Source organism: Poecilia latipinna, unplaced genomic scaffold (assembly GCF_001443285.1).
Source record: "Poecilia latipinna isolate Pla-1442-1.1 unplaced genomic scaffold, P_latipinna-1.0 Scaffold453, whole genome shotgun sequence".
In the NCBI taxonomy this organism is placed as follows: domain Eukaryota; kingdom Metazoa; phylum Chordata; class Actinopteri; order Cyprinodontiformes; family Poeciliidae; genus Poecilia; species Poecilia latipinna.
Genome location: NW_015113069.1, coordinates 187,731 through 215,641, shown reverse-complemented (window position 1 = coordinate 215,641; position 27,911 = coordinate 187,731). Strand labels below are relative to the sequence as shown.

The 27,911-nt window shown below is 41.3% G+C and overlaps 1 protein-coding gene across 1 annotated transcript in view; it reads right to left on the bottom strand.

The window, feature by feature from the left end:
* Nucleotides 1-27,911, bottom strand: part of chd7 (chromodomain helicase DNA binding protein 7) — a 92,493-nt gene that overhangs the window by 28,949 nt on the left and 35,633 nt on the right. The window contains exons 4-12 of the mRNA XM_015038805.1: nucleotides 20,426-20,898; nucleotides 9,103-9,247; nucleotides 7,164-7,295; nucleotides 6,905-6,970; nucleotides 4,778-4,833; nucleotides 3,037-3,151; nucleotides 2,229-2,312; nucleotides 1,990-2,127; nucleotides 269-390 (exon numbers count right to left, since the gene is read on the bottom strand). Of these exons, the coding sequence (XP_014894291.1) occupies nucleotides 269-390; nucleotides 1,990-2,127; nucleotides 2,229-2,312; nucleotides 3,037-3,151; nucleotides 4,778-4,833; nucleotides 6,905-6,970; nucleotides 7,164-7,295; nucleotides 9,103-9,247; nucleotides 20,426-20,898 (1,331 nt within the window). The remainder of the gene's footprint in view (nucleotides 1-268; nucleotides 391-1,989; nucleotides 2,128-2,228; nucleotides 2,313-3,036; nucleotides 3,152-4,777; nucleotides 4,834-6,904; nucleotides 6,971-7,163; nucleotides 7,296-9,102; nucleotides 9,248-20,425; nucleotides 20,899-27,911) is intronic.

The window sequence follows — 27,911 nt, the reverse complement described above, 5'->3', positions numbered from 1 at the left end:
CGGATGACAGGCTCAAACGCACCATTTGTAATCTTTAATTCAATTCCTTCAAGCGCGCTTGCCTAAAAGACTCTCGACATACAACTGGAGAGTGTATTTTACTCCTGGATGGCGCCAGTGGGGAAACTTAAACAGCAAGATCGAACAGAGACACTTAATGTTAACTTTAATGTCCACTTAAGTCGACTTAATGAAGTGCTGTTTCATGCACAGGACAGAGCACCGGTTAGGAGATTCATCTTGGATAACACAATTAATAGTCACTTACGAGTTGTACCAGTTGAAAGTCAGCCAGTTGAGGCCTTCGAGCTGGTATTCCCTGAGTGCGTTGCCATTCCTGTACTCTCTGGAGCTCTCCAGCTTCTTCCAGTCGGCTGCAGAAGGCCGATCCTTGACACAAGTAGAAATGATACGAGGTCGTTAAAGCGCAGAGAGGCTCATTAATCCCCGGTGAATTATCAGGGCGAGGCTCCTGAAGTCGGGGTTTAAAGCTCACTTTTTCAGCTCTAATGAGCAACTTCTCCAGCTTTTGGACGTACGTTACAAACGATCCCCGTCCGAGCCACTCAGCGGCTCCTGTGTGATGCTTTTATTAGCGTTTCGGTTTTAAATATGCGGGAAAGTGGTAGTTATGCATCGTCGTTGCTTTCGGTAAGAAGATCCTTTCTGGAAAACTGAGACGAAGATAGCTTTATGTTCAAACGCCAAGGAGGTGAGTTGGGTCGATTTGCACAATCTGCCTGTGATGCGGTGACACATGATCCAGAGAGTCGATGCGGAGAGGAAAAACGAGCTGCCAGTTTGTCAAACGGTACACGACTGAACAATGTGGAGCATTCACAGCATCACAGTAACAGGTTGATGCATGGGTGGATGGAGACCATTTTGAAACTAAAAATATAGACATTTGCTTTAGATTTACAGCGAATTTGTACATTTTGTATATTTTTAATTAACCACCTCACATTCCTTTGGACTAGAGTATTTTTTTTATAATTAAGCTGTATTTATGTTGAAATTTTGGCCTTACTGTGCAGTATTTTTATTGTGCTCTGATATGTATTTCATATTCTGTCTTTGAGTCTATTTGCTGTTTTTGCTCATCACTTTGCTGTTGTTGCGAAGAAATTTTTCCATTGTGGGACAATAAAGATATCTCCGTTTTATTTATATATGGCATTTCTAATCAGAATAAATATGGAACCTAAAAAGTAAATACAAAGCAGGAAAAGACAGAGGGTAAATATGTTTGAATAGATGGGTGGACAAAAATAAAAAATACTAATGATGAGATGGTTGGATGTAGAAGGAAGTTGGGGAAAATGTGATTAAATAAAAGTTGGATGATTAAACAAATAGATGGATATGGATCGTTTTGGGGAATAAGCTCTGAAAATACAAACTTTCATCTTTTTCCATAACTCTAGAGCTTAAAAATTCCCCCAAATTCCCAATTGTTCCAGATGAAACTGTAAAGGAACTCAGTTTTAAGTTCATTTGGGATTTTTCTTCATTGGTTACAGAAACCGCTGTAGAGCAGTAGGCTACACTCTGGAGTTCCTCCTCAGAGGGAAATGAAAATCTAATGCTATAGTTGCCTTCTGACAATAACTAGAGGTTAAATAAATCCCCTCCAAGTGCCGCCACTGCATGATGGAGCATTTCTAATATCTTCCTTAAGGGAAAACAAGACAGTCGTTGAAAAGACGGACACGGGAGCAGAAAGAGGGATGGAGGAAAAAACACCGCAGCCAGCCAGCTCCCTCTGTTAAGCATTAAACATACTGTTAGTGGTTTGGCCTGGCCACAAGAGCAGGGCGTGTGTTCATCAGCGTGTGTGCTGAGAGCGTACGACCACAAGAACGTGGCCCTGTGGAAACCAGTTAAAGGAGCCGTAAATCTGGAGGAGGAGGCAGCCAGCCAACACACACAGAAACGCACCGGCACGCCCACCGGGAGGCGGACGGCGCCCGGAGAGCTTCTACTCACCACTCGGTTAGTGTTGGGTTCGCGCGCTGCGATGCGTTCGTATTCATCTATCTTAGACTGGTCGATGTCTGCCTTCAGCTCCCAGGTGGCGTCTTCATAAGGCAAACTGCACCATTTTACCAAATATAAGGTGACAATCTAGATGGAGAAACAGGTTTGGTCAACTTTTAAAAAAAAAAAAAAAAATTGTGGTGAGAAAAAACAAGGGATTAGAAAACCAAGAAAAAAGAACAAAGTACCTCTCCATTTTCATCTGTGCTCTCTGAAACATCCAGGACTCGGTCCACCTCCACATAGTCCGGGTTGAAAGGCTCATCGTCCATCTGCGTGATGGATTAGAAGTGAACCGAGTTATTTAATTTCCAAGAAGAAAATAAAGCATCAAATATCAAAGAAGGCCGTTATGATTAACAAATTAATCATGACTAATCGATTATTTAAATAATCATCAACTAATCTGGTAATCAATTAATCATTAGCTGGAATATGCAGCTGAAAGAACAACATACTCAGAGCAGCAAGTAAGTCAAAACTGTACAAACATATACATTTTGCATTTAAGGTAAATAAACTTTCTTTGTAAACATGTTTTACACAGAATTCCTCAAGTGCTATTTTTTATCTTCACCTGGCTCTACTTTTGTAAATAAATAAATAAATAAATAAATAAAATCTCCCACTGAGCACTCTCTTCCATCTTGTCCTACAGGTGTACACTTGGGGAATGCTATGCTACTGCATTTCAGGTAATGACATGTTTATTTTCTTATTTTTTAAAAAAGGAATTGAATTATTTGCTTAATTGAATCTTTTACTAATATTGTATAAAAAAGAATTTAACTGGTTAAAAAATGTGCAGAATATGTCCATTTTTCCCTGATACATCATCAGAATAATTGATTACTAAAATAGTTGTTAGCTGCATCTCTAGTTTTAAATATTGATAAAAAAAACAAAAAAAAACAACAACAAAAAACAAGTGGATTCACCATTTTGGTGCAGATGGTTTCAGAAGTAAGTGATGAGGTAGCAGATCTCTGCTCTTACCTCAGTGATGAAGTTGTTGAGTTGCTGCTTGGCTCTAAACCTCTTTATCTTCTGGTGGATTCTCTTGTCCTTCTCCAGCTCCTCCAGCTCCGACCAGCGACAGTGCAGGTACGAACTGAAACAAAACACACACTTCAGACAAGCTCTTTCAGAGCAAAGCTGCAAATGCACTAAATCTTAGTATTTTTGATGTCGTTTCTAGTGCAAATATGTTAGCACACTTGAAATAAGACAAAACTAATTTATAAGTCAATTTTCAGCAAGACGTAGGAGCTTATTTTAAGTTAATAATTGCTGGTTATCCCAATACTTTTTCATCCATATTAAAGGAATTATTGACTTAAAACAAGGTCCTGCTTCTTTTTGAAAATAGCTGGTAAGATTTTGTGTTTTTGCAGTGAAGAAATTCACTCAAGCAAATGCCACAGGGAACTAGCTGGGGCGAAAACAGGCAGCATCTTTAACATCCCCTTCTCTTCAGGTGAAGTTTGAAAGTGTTAAGAAACAGAAATGATTCTGGCCAAGACTGATAAGAATAAATTCAGGCTATTGCAAACACTTGTTATTGGTCAAGATTGCACAAAATATTACACTAAAGTACAAACAATGGTTACTTATACTTAGTTGACAAGTATACCGATCAAATTTAATGACTTGCTTGCAGCAAAATTTCAGTATTAATTTGATAAAAGGGAAGCCATTTTTGCTGGTACTGAAACACCTGGTGTTGTTTCTGATGGGACGAGGCAGTAAGCTGCTGTTGTGTTAGCGCAGGAAGTGTAAAAGTGAAAGATAAAAAAAAAGATAAGTGCTGTAAAAGTCAACATAAAAAAGCGTACGCTGACTTTGTCACAAACGCATCACGCCTTTGAGTCACAGATGTGCTGTGCAACCAGTCGGGCTGCAAGTTTTACGAGAGACGTTGGTTTAAACATTTTTAATGCAGCCCAACCTGTTGATTATGTCCCGTTTAGTTTGTCATTACTTTATGAAGATTGTGCAACACGTGCAGCTCAAAGACGGGGCTCATTTTCGCATGAACTGTGTAAAAATGGACAGATTCAAGGTACATCAGTGTTGAAACAAAAACAAAAAAATTGTGTCAGACTAGGCTAAAGTTCTTTGAAAATTACAGACATTGTGGTGTTGAAACAAACATCAAGACATCAAGAAATCAACATCAAGAAATTTGAGAGATTGTTTCCATTTCTAATACTGCTTTTTATGTGTTGCAGCATTTAAGGTATATTTTTTATTTAGTTTGATTTATGAAAGATTAAGACCCCACACCACTATTTAACTTTGCTTGTCAGATTTGTAAAGAAATGTTCAAATCTACTGTCGACGTGCAAATTTTTTTCCCCTCATCTCAGCCAAACGGTAACCTAGACACAAAAGGCCAGCATGATGGGAATATCATGCATTTAGCCATACGATGGCATGCAGAGACCGCGCTGCTACCACTTATATTATTGATGCTAGAATAGATCTGAAACCAAAATAGGAGCGATTGGCGCATAAAAGAAAATTGAATACGGCTTTTCAGGCAGAATGTCCCGAGCTTTTCACACTAATAGACCAATGGACGCCCTGGTGTGTGTGTGTGTGTGTGTGTGTGTGTGTGTGTGTGTGTGTGTGTGTGTGTGTAGAGAGAGAACGGGTCTAAAAAAAGAGGAATCCTTGCTGTGAAAGACAAAAGAGGTAGAGAGCTGAGAAAAAAAAAATTCAAGCTACAACTTACAAGCCCTTGAACTTGACGTAAAACTCCTCCACCTCCACTTCATCGCCCGACTCCAGCTGAAAAGGAGGGAGAAAATAAGAAAGGTTAATAATCACAGTAAATATAGTGGCAGAACGGTGAAAGAGCAGAAGTGGCTCGTCTTTATACAACATGTGGTTAAAATGGTGAAGTGAGTGCGCGAGGAGCCTGGACACCGTTTCACACCAACTATCTGTTAGGGGGGTCGGACTTAGAGGAAGTTCAGTTTCTGTTGTCAGTCTTGCACATCTGGGACCTTTTGATAATTAGTCAAACTGAAGAATACATTTAGGTATTTTTCTACACAAACAAATTCAAATTGAAATTTTGAGTAAAGAAAACAAAAAAAACAAAAAAAACACTTTATTCTCACACTTGTGAAAGAAGAAAACCCAGTAGCTCTTAAGTTGTTCTGACTCATTCAGTTTAATGTAGCTGCAGCAGGCGCGCACACACACACACACACACACACACACACAGAATCATTGTACTACCACTACTACTGTAATGCCATGAATCATCAATCACACACGCGCGCACACACTGCCTAAGGAAACACTAGCTTGGCGTCTGGCTTAGCTAGCGTTGTGGTTTTGGCTGTGTGCCAAGCCTGGGCTCAACTCTGAATGGAGCTGTGAGAAAGGTTGTGTGTGTGTGTGTGTGTGTGTGTGTGTGTGTGTGTGTGTGTGTGTGTGTGTGTGGGTGTGGGTGTGGGTGGGTGGAGAGTCCCCCCACTGGGAGTTGGCTGGCAAAGCACAATTGGCTGGTGAGTGAGTGTGTGTGTTGGCTGAGCAACGACTTTTCCTTAGTTAAGGCGCATAAAACAAAGCGGGGCCGACGCACACGCAGTCAATCAGAAACACACATATTGAATTACAAGAACTCTTGTATCTGCTTACAAAGTGAATACGGACCGACTTAGCAGTCTGTGTGTGAGGGCATATGTCTGACTGTCCGCGTGTGTGTGCGCGCCTGTGTAATCTCCTTAGGCCAGCTGTGGAGCGACTACTCACATGACGTAAACCATGACTCAGGCCAGTCTGAGTCATGTCCGCGCACGCATCTGCGTGATGTGTCACAGTCTGTGAGATGAGCTATACGGTATAAAATATTTGCTCCCTTTACACACATTTTAGTGACACGCAGGTCTTAATTCATATAATTTAATAAGATGTCAGCGAACCCTTTGCAGTTCGGTTCTGCTGCAGTCAACTCCCTTGTGTTTCATAGACCCTGCTTTGTGCAAGGATACGCCATCATATCGGAACAGGAAGCTGCAAACTAACAACTGTTCCCCCAGAGTCGGGAACATGAAACTGCTCTAAATACCGCTCTCCTGGCTGCAGCCAAACCCAGACTCGTGCATGGCATTGCGAGACAGCGAGGCATGATTTGGCCCTCCGGGGAACGCTCCTCCAAAGGCTCTAGAGTTCAGTGGCGGCGAGCTTTAGTTCACACCCGCGGTTCCGACTCTGCATTACAATTGGTGATGTAAGGCTTGGATGCAGCTACTTGGCCATGGAAATACTTTTATCTGTTGGCACTTTGCATCAAAACTAAGGTTTGTAGTAAAATTGCGGGCATATCTCTTAACGACCTGATTGACCTCTATAGTTCCAGGTCTTTGAAGAAGGCACAATGCCAGATTAGAAGACCAAGAGACTGAAAAGAATCTTTTGTTCCAGCTGCTATTAGCCAAGTCCACATCGTATGGTCTTGTGTTTTTGTAACTTTTTGTATGCGTTTTTAATGTCTTCACTGCTGCCTGCACAACAAATTGCCCCTTGGGGATAGAAAAGTTTACATGACTCATTCCATGAAGCTCTCTAATCACTGATCTTGAGCTAATCTGAAGGCCACAGACTTTGGAGGTCTGAATGCTGGTGTGTTGCTGTTAACATACTTTCTTATATTAACACCAGTTCACTTTGTAATTTTTAAAAGCAAGAAGCGACCAAACTCAGAGCAACACATTCTGTCACTTGTTTCTGTAGAAGCAGATTGCATGCCTAGCTGCTTGGTATTAAGCTAAAGTGGTTGAAACACCTGACTTAATTGTTTTAAAGGGGCGGGGGGGAGTGAATACTTTTTGAAATGTATTGTACGTACTTGCTTCTTGGCGCTGCGCATACCCATGATCTTCTCCACAACAGGCCCTTCAGCCTCAGTCAGATCCTAAAGCAAGAGAACAATTACAGTTTTGTTGTAAATTGGTAAAATAAAAGTCTACAAATATTTGCTTTGTGAATGGAAGTAGTTGTATGGAAAGCTAACTTCATGTGAAGGTAAAAAGAAAACTTTAATCTTTGGTGAGTAAAAAGTAATAGTGGAGGCAAGATGAACCGATTACTAGGATCCCAGGCCTCACCTGTTGTTGTGACGAGGACGAGGGAGATTTTGGTGTTGGCGAATCGTCTCCGCTGTCATCGTCCTCCGAGATCCTGAACTCCAGGTCCTCCGTGTACCTCTTCCTCTTCACCTGCCGACTCGAACGGCGCTTCTGGACGGAAGAAACGTGTCAGCATTGTGTTACAAAAACATTCACTCCCCTTGACCTTAGATACATTTCGTCACATCACGTCCGCAAGCTTTAAATGGTTTTCATTAGGATATTATGTGGCTGACAAAGTTAAAGTGACGCATGATTCAAATTTAAAGGAAAAATACCGTTTAAGGTTTTCCACTAATAAAAATTGTGTATCTAACTGATGCCTCTAAAAAGACCAAGAAACCCAGCAGATATGCCAAGAGGCAAAGCAAGGCAGTTTAATTAAGGGCTGCGTTATAAAACAATCCATCAGGTTTTGAACACCTGCCTGGCCTCTGCTCATTTGCTCATCCAAATATGGGTAAAGTCTGGCACAACTGCAAACCTACCAGGAGATCATGACACCGTCTGCCTGAACTGAGAGAATCAAAAAAGCTGAGAGAAAGCGCCAAGAAATTCTGTTTGCACCAGCAAACAGATGCTTTGGTCAGATAGCAAGACTGAACCTTTTGGTCAATAAAGCAGTGAAACTGAATGCAAGCCACCGCCACACTTTTCAGATTTTTAATCGAAAAACATTTTCATGACCTTGCAGTTAACCGTTAACTACGGTATGTCGGTTTCTTAAAATATTAACACGATGTAGGCAAGTTTTCAAGGTAGAAATTCAAATATTTTTTTAAACACATGGCTCAGCATTTAGCTTAATTAACTCACTTTCCCCCCCAAAAAAACAGCCTTCATTTTCATAATGCCTATCCACTTAAGTCAGCAAAATGCTGATTATTTTAATGCCTAAAATCTTGCCATAAAAAGAAAAAAGGAAAACGACGATGTGAGGCTTTAGGGAACATATTAGCAACACAGCTGCTAACGTACCTTTTTCCTGTTGAAAACCAGGACTCTTCACGGGCAACAATAAGATTTACTCATAAATCTCAGTGTGAGGAGGGGATGCAACAGCTTGCTTTTGTTCCTCTAATTAGCACTTCACATTTTAAGCAGGCATTTATAAAGGAGTGCATCATGGCGCACACTAATGGGGTTTGATAACGAAGAGGTTAAATAGTAAATCTGAAGCAAAATGTTTCCAAAATACATCACTGGCTAAAAAGTTGCTGACGGAGGACAGCGACAACCCGATGGGCGCGGTTGGCCCGCGGGTCTGTCAACAAGGCTGGTTTACAACACAAACGTTCCCTGGCTCAGCGCCTTCTCTACAAGCTGTGACCGTGAGTGATCAGAAGTGGTTTGATGGCCTTCTGCTTTTTTAGCTGGGCTTCCTGAAATAGCCGTGGTGTGGTTATTAGAGTTGTGAATTTGTATTTTTTTTCCACCTCCACTTCCTAAATTGTCAAATCTCGCTAAAATTTTCAGGATATTTTTCAGGATTTGTAAACTTTTCCTACAGTAAAATTTAAGCAATTTTCAAGCATTTTCTAGGTAAGTTTTAAAACATTTCCAGCACTACACTTTGGAGATGAAAACAAAACAAATGCAAATAGCAAATAGAAATATTTTTGCTAATTCTAACTGACCTAAAACAAGAAAAGTTTAGTCTGATTTAACTTCTGACAGTGAGAGAAAAAAAAAAGTATGTTAAAAATATCTGGTTTCAACTGAAAATAACATTTTCCAAAATTAGGCTTTGAACCAAGCGTTAGATTTCGCTTTAATTCAAAACTGTGCGGTTTGAATATCAAGCACTTTCAAGGACTTTATACAGAAATAAAGCACTTTCCAAATGCTGAAAACGCCCAATTGAAATTCAAGCGTTTAAGGATTTCAAGCACCTGCACGCATCCCATCTCTTGCCTACCTGCACACCATCATCATCATCCTCTTCAGGAGGAGAGGGCAGTGGAGACTTCACCTCCACATCGTCACCGACTGACGACTCTCTCTTCCTCTTGGCGTCCTTCTTAGCAGCGCTGGCCCCGCCCTCTGATTCCACCTTTTTACTGCTGTGGGAATAAACGATTAAAAACATGTAAGCAGCAGGATTTGAAAAAGGTTAAAAATACATCAAAACTCATTCTTTGTAAGACTATCTCAGTAAAAGACAACCAAACCTTCATGTACGTGTGTGTGTGCGTATTTTTGTGTGTATGTGTCTGTCCCAGGGCAATCGCCATGTTTGATTTACCCATTTAGAAATCATTAGTGTGCCTCAGGCTCTGGCACACAGGGGGTTAATATGATGAAAGACTGCATGGAGGCATGGGAGCAAGATGGAGAGATACAGGCACGGAGAGGAAGCGAGAGGGGGGTCCAGAGAGACAGACAGGCAGACAGAGAGAGAGGCCCCTGAGAGAGGAGGTGGGCGGAGCCAAGCTCTCCCCAGGCCTCCACTAATCTCTGGCATGGAGAGGAAGAGGAGCTGGCTCCATCTGCGAGTGTGTGTGCAGTAACACCACAGAGGTGAGAGGACACTCAGCATCCCTCCGCTGTCTCTCGTACAGCATGTCTCCGTGTTCTTATGCGCCGCTCGCAGGAAGCCAACTTGCTCACAGTCCCGTCCTTTATTGCTTTAATCCCGAGTCTGATCGGCCACATTTAAGGGCAAATTTGCAATTCATCACTTGTGTGTATTCCTGCCGTTTTTAGAACAATGCCAGGCTTATTAAGTAGACGTGCATTTCTGCAGTGCTGATTTTCTATTACACGGTACAGTACGGTCCAACTCCACATGACTTCTGCCTCATTTTTCACCACAGATAGGATCATCTTGACATGTGGAGGATAAGCTTTTTATCACTGCAGCACGTGTGAAGCTGTGGTGACAAAAACAACTTCACTGCCCAAGTTTCCGCACAACTCTATTAGCCGATACATATCTTCTAACGCTTCGTTTAGACAGAGCGGTACGAAATGGGTCGATGCAGTTTCCTACATTATTTTAACTGTATTTTAACTGTTAGGGTGAGGTACTGGTGTCAAACAGTTCATCGGCTGGTGGACAGATAAACGTCACTGCTTACGATAAGCACAAGAAACACTGCTGTGTTATGTTTGTTGTTAAGCTAGCATAATACATTATGCATAACGCCACTTTGAGTTTAATCTCGCTTGTCCAGTGCCTCAAAATCCACTGTATCTGGCGGTGGAAACGATTTCTGGAGTACGCTGGACCATAAAGTAGCATACCGAACCGTACCACTCGGTGGAAACGAGGCGTTAGTGACCGAAAATGCTTTGGCAAGTCAGTAGATCAGATGCAACGTCCACACGTGCAAAGAAAATTTGGGTGGAGGAGATTTTGCTGTTTCAGTATTGCATATTAAGTTTCCGTTTTCATAGTATGTTTCAAAAGCCAGGGAGTAAAAGTAAGGCAGTGTGCTTTGACTGTTACCTAATATTTAGTCATTGTTCAATTTATTTTTCTTAACACCGTTTAGGTTCCTGTGTGTTAATTGTCTGCTATACGTTAGCTCTGCGTGTATGAGTTTACTTTAAAGTTTTATGGTATTCAATGTCCTAATCAGATATATACGTATATAATATGGGCAGTTGATAAAGCCACTAATCTCATTTGAACATATTTATTTTCCAGATGAAAATATGGCAAGTCTGTGCCCTGAGAGAAGCAGAACCTATGAAACATCTCCACCACCAGATCTATAGAAGCTTTTGCTTCAGTCAGAACTTTAGAAAAGAGGCTTAATTTTTAAAGCAATCAACAAAATACTTCCAAGGTAAAAAAACAAAAACAATACAATAATAATAAGTGCCAAATATGTTTCCTTTAGCAGTTCCCTACAATGCAGTGTGGCATTTTTCAAATGAACATTTTACAACATGAGTGCTCACTATTCATGTGAGAGTAAAAATCAGAAGACAAATTGGAGAACATGAAACTATTTTTATTATTTCAGACAACTTGGTGCTGCTAAAAAAATTCTTGAATAATAAACTAAAACGTTCCACATCATTATCTGCAATATTTGTTGCACTAACTAGATTTAAAGGCAAAACATATTTATAGAGCATTTCTGAAGATTCAAAATTATAAAAAAAAAAAAAAAATTAACATGGCTGAATGATTTCATAAAGTTGCTCACACTTGGGATTAAAATATGTTTCTCCAAAAACATGGAACTGGATCCCAGATAGAACCAGCAGAGTTTGGATAAAACGGGCCGATTTCCATTACAATACAAATGCTACATTATATCTTTAGGCCAGACGGAAACAATTGTCCAACTAACCTCCTCCCAAACTGACGTTAAAACTGTGTGTGTGTGTGCGCGTTTTTTTCTGGGCTGAGTCTGCCCTCTGCAGAACTGTACGCCAGGATCGCTCTCCTCCACTGCCTCCCCTCCTTCCTCCTGCTCTCTCCCCTCTCTCTATCTCTCACCCCCTCTCTGTCCCTGGGGCCCTTCTCCTTTCATCCTCACGCCAAGAGCAATCACCATCTCCGTGGTAACGGCTGGTCATGTGACCTGCACCTGTTCCTCTGGCTGGTCGCCACACGCTGGAGCCATCTGGCCACACACACACACACTCACACACACAGACTTCTCCACTTGGCTGCCTTCTCCCCTCTCTTCCTCCTAGCGTCTTCATGGCCTCACTTCCTAACTGCAACATCACCTCTCGGCTCGGAGCATCTCTTCAGCCCTCTTCACACCAATCTTTCACCTCTAAGAGCCTTTCGCAATCAATGAATCAAATCGGGACAATAAAGTGGACTTTGGCAACTTTCTTTTTCTCAAATGTGCCACCTTAAGCATGTTTTGGTTACGACAGAAAATTATTTTACATTTTAAGAAAATTATAAACATGTAAATCGCTAAAGCAAGGTCTTACAGTCACTACAGTTTGAGATTTAGAATTAATTTAAGAGCCAAACATGCATTGTGTCTTAGTTCTGATAAATTATATGTCTCGATTAAACTTTACTAGCACGTTATAGTCCTAATTTCTGCTTTTAGACTTTCTACTGGCGGTGAAGATGACAGAAAGCCTTTCAGGTCAGACTCACCCAGCCCTGTAAGCATTTTTCAACAAGCTCAAATAAACCAGCTGACTTGCTTTTTCAACCCACTTACTGCACAAAATTGCAGATATGGTTTAAATTTTAAGCTAAGTGCCTCCACAGTTTTTGGGGATGAAACTTATTAAATCTTATGTTATGCAGGCATTTATGTCAGTGAAATTTTACTTACTACTGGAAACGTAGAAGCCCAATAGAAGTAGGAAACTTCGAGTCACTGTTCATAACATTGTACAAACAAGTTACAATGTTTACTGTTCCTTTCTGAAAGCACATTAAATTAACTTCAAAAAGTGAGAATTTTAAATAAGTTATAACTTAGCACAGAAATATTTAATGTAAACCACATGGCAGTGCTGTATCTCGTTAGCTGCGTTTCCATTAACCATCTAATTGCACTCAATGAAAATGAACCAATTAAAAAAAAAAAAAAAACTCAGGTTTTTACAAAAAAAAAATATTACGCTAGGATGTTTTGCATTTCACAAAACTGTAATGGAAACACGGTTTTAGCATCACGAGTCACGTGATCAACAACCTGATGTTACTTCTGGCAGAAAAGACGAAGACAGGAAGTTGTGATGGCCTGTTTTTAATGACTTGAACAAATTTATTTATGCGTTTTATTTGACATTAGCAGAATATTGATAAAGTTTTATGTACGTTTGTAATGGAAATACAGCTAGCGTGGCTTTCTAATGGTAAGGCCCTGAAGAAGACAGTGAGGGGAGCTTAGGTCACTGGAGCAGTCCTCCCATATTGTTGGAGGCTCCTCACGTTATTTCTATAAAGTTTATAAACTGTTGCAAACATATATGCAGAACCAGCAGACTGCTACACGTTTCTGCCTCAAGCTGTTCCTTAATCAGCCTTTTAGATTGTGCTTTTTATATTTCTGGGCTTATTTTACGTGACTTTGTCTTTATATCATAGCGAGTACAATAATCTTTTTCTTTTTAGCTAATCAAATAAATGATGCCAAAAAGACAATGGATCAATAACGAATCAATCTGACAACAAAAAAAAAACCTCAACTTTTTTTTTTTTAAAAGGTTTTGTTGGCTCTAGTGGCCTTTACTTTATGTGAAAGTAGTTCGACAGGAAAGAGGGTAATGAGAGAGGGGGAAGACATGCAGCAAATGTCACCAGGTCAGGAATCGAACCTGCGATCACCGCCACGAGGACCAAGGCCTCAATACGTGGGTTGTGCTTTGCCCCTGCGTCACCACAGCACCCCCCAAAACAAAACAAAACCAACAACAACAAAAACCTCAACTTTTGATAGAAATTTAATAATGGTTGAGTCACAAGGAACAAATTAGCAATGGAAAAAACTATTTTTTCCAATTTTGAAGCAAATGACAGTTTTTCCTTTTTCTACCTTCTCAAATATGTCTCATTCACCCTGATGTAGGTGTGCAGCAAGGCCATTCACACATCCTAATCTGCTATGGAGCACTATGGGAACCATCAACAAGGAAGCTGAGATGATGCTTTCGGATCTGAACTGTGGAAAAATAGGAACAGGAGCTTCCAAGTAAAATACGGAGAGCGAAGGAGACAGGAAGAGGACAACAGCAAAGAGGGTCGGGGTGTAAGGGACACCTGCTGCTGTGATGAGTCATAGCACCAAGCCTCTATGGCTCCTCCTCTTTAAAAGAGACATAAAGAGGGCCAGAAGGCAACGTGCATGCAGACATCTCTGCATGTTCAGAAAGTGCTGTGTGTGCATTCACGTCTGCAGACATGCACAAAGCAAGGTGCCTGCATGCAGGTCGGACTTCTTTGTGTATTGCAAACAAATCACCCCTGCACAGACAAACATACGTGCAGAGGGAAGGGTGTGGCAGCTGAGAGTGGAGTTATTTATAGATGTGCTTCCTCAGAGAGAGGTAGACGGAGGCGGCGTGATGGAGGGAGCAGGGGGGGAAATGAGGATGGAGAGGAAAGGCAAGGTCAGAGGAGAGCAGTTAGCTGACTGGACAAGTAAACCACCTGATTCTCGCCGCATCGCTCACACCCACTCCTGGACAGCTCAGAGCATCAGTAAAGTGCACAACTGAACGGCCTCTGTTGTGTGTTTTAAATCAAATTTGACAGTGTTTTTTTTTTTCTTTTTGCCATAATGAGTTAATGAACCAGGTACTTCCTTACTTAAAAAAAATAGTAGTAGGCATGGGCCAGTCACCGGTGACAAGGTGTACACTGGTTTTAGAACGTCACAGTTTTGCTGCTAAACTTTTTCATCAAGACGATTTTATGATTGAAGGTGTTTTTATTGAGATGCCAAGGAAAAGCGTTGGACAGAACCTGCACTACAGGGCAAAAGTTTAGAAGCAAGATCAAATTAGCATAAATGAAAAAGTAGAAAGAGCATATTTTCATCTCTACATAGAAATGTAGAGATGTCCAATGTTCATTAATTGTTCATAACTTTAACAATTGATTTTTTGTTAAATTTCATTGTCGATCACAATGAAATTTTACTACAAATAGGAAAAAGTAATTTCTTTCTTGCAGTTCGCTTTCTTTACAGTAACATTATTTGGCTGCAACAGCAGCGTCGCATGTATACTATTTGAAAACTGATTTGTTTTCTTTCTTCTTAATTTTGCACTGACAAAGTCGAGACTCTCGCAAACCTTAACCATAAAATTTAACTTTTAACATCTGTTCAGCAGTGGGTGGGATGGTAAAATCTCCGTCTACCTGAAGGGAAGCCGAGGAAAACTGTGCAGGTTACCTAAAACAAAGTGATCATATGGTGAATGCATGCAACCCCCCCCCCCCCACAAAACTCCAGCTCAATTTTAAGGAAATAATTGTGAATCAAAACTTGAGGTTGCTTTCAAATGATTATCAAGTCCAGAGTAGCTGCACACTGCTGGTCAGTAGCTGCTGGTCCTCCCCTTTCAGCTACGTACAAACAAAATCTGCTGCTTGGGAGGGAGAAAATTAAAGACTACAACTCATCACTCTTAAGGTAACAATGCTATATTGCAGGTGACATAGGTACTATAGATAAAATGATAATTGCAATGAGTAAGTTTTATATTGTAAATAAAAGATGATTAGATGATTAGGTAACTTCATAAATTTTTTATTTATATTTTTTAAAAATGCTGTCAAACCATGTGTATTTTTAACTCGAAGTTTTAGTATGAGAATGTCACACCAGCCCATGCCTGCTTTACAGCTTGCAAAAAAAAAAAAAAAAAAAAAAAAAAAAAAACAAGCACCGGTAGATTATAGTTAGCTGTTGTTCATTGGTTAAAAAGCAGAAGCACATGTTACTAGGTGGAGTTAATAAATGTGCATGTTTTTAGAGATATTCAGCAAAAATCAATCCCAACAGGAAAAGTCAGTGACAAATACACCATAAATAAATTAACGAAATGCAACAGAACATAATCATAAAAAAAGAAAAATGAGAACACTCACATACACACCATTATCCCGATTTCAAAGTCTGCAAAGGGGCCTATATAAAATGAACTGCCTGGTGTGCAAACTGTTGTTGCCCCAACATATTCTGCAAACGCTTTGCTGACAAAGTGCGACTTCTGAGAATGCCACAAACATGTCAATAAATGGTAGTGAAACCCAAAAAGCAGCCTGTGCTCAGATGGTTTTACAGCGCAACCCAACATCCCGTTTACACTCATAAAGAAAAGCCTTCCGTCTGCTCTACGGCGGTTTATTTGTTCATACAGAAATGCAAATACAGCAAACAGAGAAAAAAAAAACATACTGCAGTGTGGTGACAAAAAGAAAGAGAGAGAGAGAGAGAGAGAGAGAGAGAGAGAGAGAGAGAGAGAGAGAGAGAGAGAGAACTTGAAGTTTGCAACATATATTGCCTGCCCAAAAATCTAATGGAACATGAATGCTGGCAGCACCCAAAAACTTTTTTTTTTTTTTTTTTAAATAGAAAAAGGTTTTGTGTTATGGCTTTAAGATGCAGTAAATGAGGCTTTTAAGGACATTATCAGATTTGGGAAGGAAGTCCTGCTGCTAAGAACAGCTAAGAAAATATCTCTACTTAATGGCAATTAACATGTAAAACTTTTAAATGATGTTTTGTCATTAAAAAGATACTTGTTAAAAGACTGGAAGGCTTGTTTATGGAGAATGAGCTATGACTAATGAACTCAAGTTCATAAAAGCCATGCCAAATTTCTTCCCAAAAACAAACAAAAAAAATTTTTATGCCGTATTGATTAAGTGTTATGCAAGTCCTTGACTTCAATTACAAAAAGCAGAAGACGGAGGGGAAGAGATGACGAACCCCATCAGGAAGGGGTGGATTTGGGAAAGGAAGGAATAAAACAGGAGATAAATGGGTGATTGCAGAGGTCCACCATTTTAGAATAGGAGTGAATGGCCGGCAGCCATTATTATGCTAAATTAACCTGGGAGCTCCAGGCCACCACTCAAGATGGAGGAAAGCCTGACAACAGATAAGAGCCAGTTTAGTTTACCAACACGCACAGGGCTGAGAATGGACTCCCCACCCCCACATTTCCTCTGCCCTCCCTCACACATACACATACACACACACACACAGCTGGGGCTGTGGAGTGGTCAGCAGCATGGTCCTCATTATCATTAGACGCCATTTTCTGCCACAAAGATTACCAATGACTCCCCTTCCCTTCCCCCCCCTCAAGACATGCATGTGCACACAAAAGTCCAGCCCACTCATCTGCCCCACCTCCACGCCCCGGCTCTCTTCTAGTGGCCGGCGTGTGCATGCATTCACACACCCACCAAACCTCCCCCAGCGCTGACCCCCTGCCTGCTGCTGCTGCGGCCCTCCTCCTTCGCCAGGGATAAAAAAAGAGGCCGAGAGGAAAGAGAGATGAGAGAGACTGAAGGACATGGGGCGAGAGCGGGATGGGGGGGCGCGTCCTGACACATTCCTCAGTCCGATCAAGTTTCCACCTTCACAATGATGTGCTGAGCCTCGCAAAACACCCCGAAGCCCTCTGCAGTTCTGCGCTAGTCCTTAGATTATGGACTTTGTGAAACAAAGTGCAAAAAAAAAAAATCAGAGATCCGGAAATCAGAGTTTTGAGGCCGATTTCCAACGTTTGGGATTTGTAGAGCTTTGAAATCCTGGTGATGATATTGGACAAATATACTTTTACTCTTGGAAGAATAATACTAAACCTTTTAGTGTTCCTACAGCTAGAAAGTATTTATAGATACGAAAAGCTATTCTAAATTGACAAAAAAAAAAGAAAGAAAAAAAGAAGGAATTTTAAACTGTCTTTGGCATCATATGCCAGAAATTAGCATGATTAGTCCAGTCTGCATAGCAAATACAGCAGTTTTCTTATACATTTCCTTCAGCAATAGGTCCCAAAACTTAAAGTTGAACGAAACAATTTAGTCAAAAAGCTCCAGAACCTGGCTTAAGTTCAGAAGTTTTTAAAGAAATCAATTAAAACGAGCTACCATAAAGCCAAACCACTTTTTTAATCTTTTGAAGAGGGAGTATTGGGTATTTTCCAGGTACATATGGCAATTTTATAGCACAATTAAGTAACTATGCTACCCTTCATTATGAAAAATGCCATAAAAAGATAAATGAAATTTGACTTTGTAATTTGTAGATTAGAAATTGGGCCTCTGTCTCTTTAAGAAGCCCCTGCTCTTTCTGACACTCCTTCACCACGTCATCACAACAATCCTCATTATGCCGTTTACGTTCTAAGGAGCATTGAACTGAGAAGTAGTTTGTATAATGAGATTAGAAGCACATTTCCACCAGGTGATTACCAATTACTGCTGCTAGTCTGAAGTAGAGAGTTCAGCCTTCCTATTATCTCCCAAATGTCATGCTCTCTCAAAGTCTGAAGAAACATATTGTGGAAAATAGTTTTCTTTTAAACCCCATGTTTGTTCTTCAGGCCTCCTCTGACTTCATTTTCAACCCCTCACTGGTAATGAAAACAATAAACTAAGTGTACTTCCTTAAGTAACACCTTCCACACCAAAGAGTGTTGTTCAGCATGCCGCCTCATAGTGCTTAAACATGAGAAATTTACCAGTATGGTAATGGCTGGAGTTTTCCATTTCTGACCAGTTGGACAGAACCAATCAAAATAAAAGTCGTCCGATTCTGGAAAACAGCCGATGTTTCTTTATGTTTATGGCAGAGAAAACATCCATATCCAGACTGAGTAACCGATATGTATAGGAAACAACAGTGCTTAATGTTTGCTGCCTTAGAAAGTAAAAAGAGGGATGTGATAACAGCCGTTAGAAAAAGTGAGAAAAGGCAGAGATAAGACCAGAGAGCACAGAGTAAATACTCAAACAGAGGTAATATCGACAAAAACTGATAAGAATTACATGTTCAGTCAAGAAAATCTGCATCCTGCTTTAACCATCATTCTCTTCACACTTCCTTTTATCAGTCAACATTTAGAAGAATTAAATATGCTATATTTAACGTGAGATGAACCACACCATCAGTGAATTTATCTGACTAGGAGGTGTGAATTCAGAGCCCAAAGTATCCAACTGATCTGTGCCATAAAACTCTATTGTTCAAATAGAGGGAGCCATTAAGTAACATGTTCCTTCGTTATAATGAACACACACTGTGGTTTATTTTGACTCAATCCCACATACACTCTCCTGCTGGCAGAAATGCTCCACAGAATCCAAAATGCGTGTTAATCCACCACCAGAAACTCCTACTCGAGTCTCCGAAATAATTGCACAGCTCATAAACCGCAGAGATTTACTCTGAAAGGATAATGAACATTTAAAAGGTTTACGACGAGTGTCACCGAGTCTGTCTGTCTGCGACACGTCCAGGGAGGATGACAGGCACGACCCGGAGCAGAGCTTCACCTTCCACCTGAAGTTCCTGCCGCGCGGCTCGGTGTCTGACACAGCGATGCATGAATATGACTGATACTCTGATCCGTCACGGAGCCCTCGCTCCATGCTTCGCCGGTCTCTGTGATCAGAGAGTCACACCCACATAAACACTGTGTGCTACAGTTCACAGCTCAGAGGTTGTGACCCTTTCAGTTCCCCCTGGTCGGTCACATGAGTGATGGATACGACGTGTGCATGAGCGTGGACGAGCTTGTGTTTATGTGTGTGAAGTCACTTAGGGCTTCCAATGTAAACGCATGAAGATTTTCTGTGATGGATCAAATCAATCTCGCCTCTTAAACTATCTGGGATTATGACGTGTGGGATTGAGAGAAGGTGAAATGAATACAGAGTGTATTTTCTCAGTCACTTTTCCTGAAAGCGGCTTGAGTTTATGCGGAACAAAAAAATGTAACAACCTGGTAATAAACCCAAATAAACCCATTTTAGGAATTTGAGAATTGCACAGTATAATAAAGCAACAACTGTAGAGGAAGGTGCACAGAGACGGTTTCAGTTAAAGGTATCACCTGGACTCTTAGCATTTATGTGAAAATAGTTTTGTCACATACACAAAATTTCTTTATCAGTTTTAAATGACATTGCAAACCGTTTTCGATCAAGAAACATTTCCCATCCAAAGTTCTCTCTGATGCCATCACACAAGCCAGAAAGCAACCCAATTAGCTTTATTTCAGTTTTTCCAATTGTGTTTAAACACGTGGGAAGCTGTCGATGAGAACAACCAAAGCAGTCTGAACGGGTCAGTCTAAAAGCAAAGGGAAAATAAACAGTTTGGTGCCAGTTCAAGTTCTGGACATGATACCCGTCATCACCGTTTGCTTCAGCGACCCATAAATCATGGTTTCAGAGTCATTTGGAACAAACTGGCTCAAACACATGAGGTTGAACTCTGTGCAACTCCAGTGAAAGTGGAATGCTTGAGAATCTAGGTCGGAATATGTAAATGTTTCTCGTCGCCACAGTGTGTGTGTGTGTGTGCGTGCGTGCGTGTCCGTGTGTGTGTGTCCGTGTGTGTGTGTGTGCTAAAGCCATCTGATCAGCTCAATTCTGGTGATGTAATTAACCCAAATAACCACAACGGAGAGTTAGCTGCGTTTTCTTCAGTACACTTCTGAAAAATTACATTTTGCAAAATTCTACTGTGTTTCAATTGTTGGCAAACGTTTTTGGTTGGGAAAAAGTAAACCACTGGATAATTATCTTTATGAGTAGTTTCAGGTGTTTTTACCTGGTTTTCTTGGGAGTCTTGGCCTTGGGTGTGGTGCTCTTGGCTTTCTTCTCCTTGGGCTCCTTGGGCTCTTTGGGAGTCTTGGGTGTTTTGGGGGTCTTCGGGGTCTTGGGCTCTTTGGGCTCCTTGCCCTCCGTCTTCTCCTTTGGTTTCTTTTTCCGCTTCTTCTTCTCCTCCAGTGGCGGCAAACTCCCTTCAACAGCTCCTGTGCCAATAAGCTGTTCACTTGCATTGCTTCCTGCTGCAGGAAACTCAGACTTCACGTCTTCATCTCCTCCTTCCCTCGCTTCTTTCTTGCCTCCATCTTCTTTTTCTTCCACTGCTTTAGCTTTCTTTTTCTTCTTCTTTTTTGGCTTGGTCTCCTGATCAGTAGGCTTCTCTGTGCTGATAGGCTGGCTGGGGGCTCCGGCACCAACCGTCGGCCTGTCGGTAACCATCATTGAGGCATCACCTGACAGGTCTGAGGGGGAATGCTGTGGGAAGAAGGGGGGAGGGGGGGAAATCACATTTAATAGTTTAGAAACTTTAAATAGCAAAAAAATAAATAATTCACTCGACCATAAAGACAATTTCAGAAAAGACGTGCAAATTATAACTGTTTTAAATGAAAAATTATGAAATGCTCCAAGAAAGTAAGACAGAACTGTAAATGCTGGTTTAGCAAAGTTTCATTCACTGATAACTATGAAAAAATATTTATTCTTGCAGACTAAAAATACAGGCATACGAGTTGAAAATGGGTCGTTTCGTGTATTTTATATTCTTAGCCAGCATGACATAAATTTTCAATATTAAATCAGCAAAGCAGTCACTTTGAATTTTGACAAAAGTTAAACAATTATGACTGAATTCACCGCGATTGTCTGACAAATACTCTACCAAGCATGTCTGCTGATTGGTTGCCAATATCAAAACAGAGAATTTAAATTATTCATTTTTCCTTTTCCAGAGAAACTATTGCACCAAACTGTGACAATCTGATCCCAGCCTCCTGCTTTTGTTCTGCTTCAACACCGGTTTGTCAATCCAGCCTGTCAGTCAATACTGATGGATTGAAAGGTGGCGGTTGAATCAGTCAGTAATGGCAGCCAACAGAGCAGAGGGGTAAAAGGGGATCATCTTTCTATCCATCCATGAGCACGGCTGCCATCTCCTCCCCATCCTTGACTCCCTGTTGCTACAGTTTCCGCCTTCTTCCCCCCTCCGCCACCCTCCCCCCCTGCCTCGTCCTCCAGCAGGCTAACCTTAGTAAACAAACCGGCTGACACCTCATTTTTCCTCTCTCCTGTAGACTAATCTCGGTGCTCCTTCTTCCTGCACCTCCTCTTTGCTCCCAAGTAAGCTTTTGGTGACAGGAAACTGGTTACCAGCTGTTGGGAGCCTCTCCAGCTGCCTCTCCTCCCCCCCTCCTTCTCTTCTCTCCCTCCCTGCCTGCCTCCCTCCCGCTTTCTCTCTCTCCAGCTGCTCAGGGTCCCAGTAGCAGATGGGAAATCAGGCATCATGACACGAATAAATTATCTCCATACTTCAAAAAGGCACAGCGAGGGAGAATGTGTGTGCGCGCGCGCCGTAGCACAGCCAGAGACACTATGCCTTTGAGAGTCCGTTGGTGTGCATGTATAACACATGCGCTTTTCTTTTTCCTTTACGCGTGTGTGAGCATCAGCAAGTTTCTCTCTCCACACACACACACACACACACACACACACACACACACAACCACACACATATATACACTATAGTTTATTCACATGGAGGAGGAAAGAGTTGGGATGCCATCGCTGAAAGTTCACTTCCATCAGAAGAATGCTAATGTACACACAACCCCAGAAGTGCTGCAAGGTCACACATCACACAACCCCCCCACAAACACCTGCTGACACACACGTAAACTGAGCCATTTAGACGCACAAATCTGGGGGAAGGGAGGGTAAACCAGAGGAGTGAGGGATAGAGAGACGGTAGCGGAAAAAGAGAGAGAGAGAGAGAGAGAGATGGTGAGATGCAGTGCCAAGAGATAAATCTGTCCTCCTGCCAAGCTTCTTAGGTAATCAATCACAGGAATGACAATGGAGATGCACGGTGTGTACACAATGGCGCGCGCATGCGCACACACACACATATACACACACACACCTCACTGCTGCGTCAGGTTTGGTGTTCTGCAGTATGAATTTAACATGTCGATATTTTAAAGCATCTCCAACCAAAAAAGGGCCATTATATTGTCCAAAACAAGTTGAAAAACAAGCAGCGACTCAAAGAACTGAAGAAAAGAGCCAAACTAAACACCAAAGATGCTCAGGTGCAACTACGGTACGGGTCATGAAATCCATCTATTGTCTAATTATTCAGCACCAGACTTTTCTGACATCCGCTGACTTCTGTTTGGTTGTAATTCAGCTACGTATTGCTTAAGTAATATGTCAAACAACTTGCCTACTTAATAAACCATGTTCAGGGGGAACAAAAGCAAAATAGTTTCAGCCGTAGTCAAAACTTCGCTGCACGCGGCATCTGGGATGATAAAACAAGCACATCATTTGACTATCTTATAAAGTCCAAAGGTCTCCCATTACCATGCCGCCAGGAAATGCTGTACAGCATCAGGTGGACTTTCTCCCTAGCATTAAATCCCTTACATATAGTGACGACTGCCATTTATGAAACTTAAAGCTGTAAAGAAAGCTTTCATTGCTCAGGTAAAAACCACTGGCATAAACCAGACCATCTAATGCATCTTCTTATAAATGGGATATTTAACTATGTATATTCAGAATTTGCTTTAAAAAAGTTAGTTGTGTAGCAAACATCAAGACTAACGTCTGGAAAAAAGGATTTCTATTAAAGGACATTAGGGGGTATAATGCGTAATCCAACTTTTTTTTTAAAGATTTATATATGTCATTCGCTCAAACACATTCCAGGATTGCTGCTTAGACCCATTCATGCATGTTTTGGGAATCCTTGAATCTCCTTTGACAGCTTTAATGCCTGCTCATGCAAAGCTACTCTAGACTAGTGGCAGCAGTCTAGAGGAGAAAAACGCCTGGTCGTCATACAAATTACAACACTTTTAAGAATGGCTACCGACGACAAGGAGAAGCATTGTTGTGTTTACAGGTTAATTACATGATGCATTCAATTGGTAGAAACGCAAAGGGCAGTTTATCACAAAAAAACATACAATTGCTAATATTATTAATAGTGCTTTAACGGCATCTTCTGCTCACAAGACGAGACATAATATTGGGCGATACATTGTTTGTTTTTACAAATAAATGTTTAAAACTTCAAATTGTGTATTGAAACCATTTTGTGGAATCACCTAGTACAGATTTGATCATTAAAAGCTTGCTCAGACTGTTCAGCCTCATGCTGATGGGATGCTTGAAAGCAGATGAGCCGATAGGACCCATGCATGTATCTCTATTTTTCTTGATTTGTTGTCCAATAGTACTCACTGATATATTTGCAGTTTTTTGCTACAGCGTCTTAAGAGGCAGTAATGCACTGAATTATACGCTTTCTCCTCAAAGTAGAAGAAAGAAAAGAGGGGAAAAAAGTGATTTCTCAGAGTATTTTTGAAGTTCTGGGTTCTTGTTTTCCCCGAGGTATGAATTATCCTAATGGGTGAAACCAGAAAACCTGTCCTGGCTGTATTTAATGAAAATATGCATCGTCACTAGAAACCAAGCAGTATCAGTGGAGCAAATGTAAACCCGTTGAAGTGTGCTCTGTTAATTAGCTGATTTAAACTTGAACTACGAAAAGTAAAAAAAAAAAAAAAAAAACAACAATCATGATCTTACCCCATAGTTTCTGTGGGGAATGCTAAGTGGCACAATTTGAAAGGGAGTATTATCACTGCAGTCAGTGCGGTCGGGGCTGCAAGCAATAACCTAGCAGACGTTAGTGGGCAGATGACACAGGCTTTGCCATCCAGGTATAAATTGTTAATTATAACCATCACCTAGAGATGTGAAGGAGGGGACGCCTCACTGAAAATCTCACACACCCCATCATTAGGTTAGATTCATGCCCCAAATGTGGGTTAAACACTCTTTGAGCCCTTTAAAGACTTGTCAGGAACTGCTAGTTACAAGATGTAAAGACGTAGACTGGCTGCAACACTAATTTTGATGATCTACATTTATAGCAAAGTTTAAACGTGATTGGTTGAATGTCTCTGCAGTTGTTGTCCTTTCCTTTCTGAAGATTTGACCTCCGAATGTTTTACCAGCCGGAAAAATAAAGTGAGCCATGTGTTTACAGAATAAATAGCAATCAGAAGCTTCCAATATTTTTTATTAAAACATTATGTGCAGCTGGCCAATATGTATGTTGGGGGGGAAAAAATAAATACATTCTAGGTAGTGCTCAGTCCTCTTCACTGCACTTCCTGTTCAATACATATTAAAGCTCCCCCCTAGCCTAGCAGGTGATCTAAAATTACTAACAAAAACATGATGAAATTGGAAATTTTGTGTCCAGCTGCTCAAGTGCACCTCATAACAAGATTCAGTTAAAGCGATCTACTGCGGATATTCACAGAGCCATTTATTTTTGTTGAACACATTGTTTTAGAAAGAGCAAACATGACATTTAGAGAGAACACAGGCAGGAGGAGGAATCCAGAGCACAATTTGCTTTAATTTGCCAAAACGCTCAACAAAACTAGCAGAATGAGTAAATTAATTTGAGAAAAACTGAAAATCAGAACAAGATGTGCCTGAACGCAGAAAAGCGTTTGCATGAAGCTGGAGAATCTTAGCGAGCTAAATAGCATAACAGCTCTCTGACTGTGAGATGAGTAGGGGGGGGAGGGGCGAGACAAGCATGTTATATGTCAACCGGAGTGCTGCACGCAACATTGTGTGTGTATGTGTGTGCGAGTTGTAGAATAAAGGTCACAGCACAGCATTCTGCCGGAGCTGTGACCTTGAGATGCTGACGAAGGCCCGCGTGCGTGTGTGTGTGCGTGCGTGTGTAATAACCATGCTTAGTGAACAGATGGAGCTTAGAGTACCAGACATGCAGTCATCATGACTGACTGACTGACTGACCGACCAGCTTGGTGCGTGTGTGTGTGTATAGCTCTTTCTAACAAGTGCATCATGAGATGAACTCCCTTTCTGTGCCACACACACCCCCTCCTCAACTCCTCTAGTGAGGCTCTCCTATTTCTCTAGGCAATTCACCATCCTATTCTGGACCAAACTATCAATGCTTGTGTGTGTGTGTGTGTGTGTGTGTGTGTGTGTGTCAACAGGGGAAGCGGGGGACGGCAGCTTAAGTCGGGACGGAGCACGCGGCGCGCCCAGGCGAGAAGTGGGGCTCACCAGTCAACCTGGCATCTAGGTCAGGAGTCCTGGATAAATTAAGTGTGACGGCTGAAATGTCAACCACGGAACGCGGCAAACGCCGTCTTGGAGATGGGGAGCGCTAGGCGAGGGTAGGGAAGCAGAGGGAAGAGAAAGAGGGGACTAGCTCTGTGTTTGTGTGGCCACAGGGCTGCTATTGTGCATGAATGGGTCAGTGGAGAAAGGGGGCTTTGAGCAACAAAACAAGCTAATGGAAGGCGAGGGGCACGTGACGCGGGCGACTCCAACACACAAATGTGACTATTGGAAATGAGAACTTCTCCCCACCGGCCCTCCTCTCTTTTTCTAAGGATCCTGTGCTCCTCATCAGATGCACTGTGTCTTCCCCAAAACATTTTCCCCATGGAAGTGAATCTGTCAGAATCTGCATGTTTCAACAATTCACATGTAAGATTTTTTAGGACCATTATGAATAAAATTCAAGAACTATATCTCCTAGTAAGAAATGTACAAATGTCATCCAGCCCGGTGGTGATAAATTTGATCTTTCCCACGAAAAAAAGTCAGACGGCTAGTGAGGTATGTTAGCAGCTCGTTAGCGGTAGCTTCAGCCCTCTCGAGTCACATAATGCAATGAGTGTGACTCAAACTTTTGCCTGACAGAAAAGTCCCAAGAGTGAACAAAATCCCATAGAATACATCAGATTAAATAGTCTCGTCTTGACAAAAGTTATGCATCTTTTGCTGCAATACATAAATGAATAAAAAAAGAGGTGTAAGTTTCATTTTGCCAAAATGACTTTTGGCAATAAAAGTCTTAGGACATAATTTTAGGAAGTTGATACTATTTAAGGCAAACTTGCTCTATCAACGTGGATTGAAGACATTTTAAGATAAATGAATTTAAGACCTTTGAAGACTTTTGGGACCCCGTGTCTCTGAAGTTTCCATTTCACCAAGTGTGCATATTTCAAAGTGACGTCCAAAATCTGGCTGTTTATGGAAACTACAACTAATGGTGAGATGATCACATTCCTCCTGCGAAAGTATGTTGCCACTTCAACGACTTAATACATCTGAGATGAACTACAGCTATTATAGGATGTAAATCTGTTAAAACTGCAGATTTACAGTGAAAACAGTGAAGTCAGACCAACAGCCTTAATAGGATTCCTTGGTAGCAGTTGTGATTTAAATGCTAAAGAAGGCTGGTACAGACTTAGAAAATGGGAAATCTTAATGCCGTTTACAATGTACGGAAAAGAGAAAAATGGGTTCCTGTAGAGATAAAATGTTGCTTTTCAGTAACGCAAGTTTAACTGTGTTTATGTTGAATACATAAATACACCAAGGTTAGCTGCTTCTTTAAAGCATTTGGATGTAATTGCCCTAAAGCTGTGATAATTAACATAAGTTACTGGGTGCGCAGGTTGGTAGGGAAAATAAACCACACCAAATAATCCTGCTATACAATTTGAAGTTAATGGGAAATATGAATCTTCAACCAGGTTAAACAGGGAGAAGGATAATTTACACCCTTCGTATGAAGATACGAAAAGAACTAGCACTTTGATCTGCCTTGTTGATGAAAAAGTGCTATATAAATAAAACTACTTCTACTATTATCAACCAACCAGAGCAGTAGTCTGGGATACATTTCTACTACTGGCCCTGGTTCCTGTAGGAGGAGAATGTCCCCAGAAAGCTGCCCTGGTTCCTGGAGAAGATTCCAGCAGTGGAATCAAGTTGTCCCACTCTTTCACCTCAGTTTCACAGCCAATTTTACAACCTTCTAAAATCTTACCAGACATTTATTTCATCTTATAAACCATCTGCCTTTTCTGCCCATCTCTCTGTACTTCTCGCTACACAGCATTAGGTCAGTGATGATACCCCTGAAGTGGATAAGACAAACAGTGAGAAAGACAGACAAGTGGAGAGAGAGCGGAAAGAGAGGAGACGGGGAAGGGGGGGGAGACAGGAAGGGAGGTTTCCTCTATAGAAGGTGGGGAGGGGGAGGAGAGTGGGACCAAGAGCGAGGAGAGATTATTCTGGTGGCGCCTCTGTGCGCGTGCCTGTGTGCATGTGTGTGTTGCACACGTGTCTCAGGATATGCAGCTCACAGGAAGCAAACAGCTGCAAGAATCCATTTCCCCCCCCCC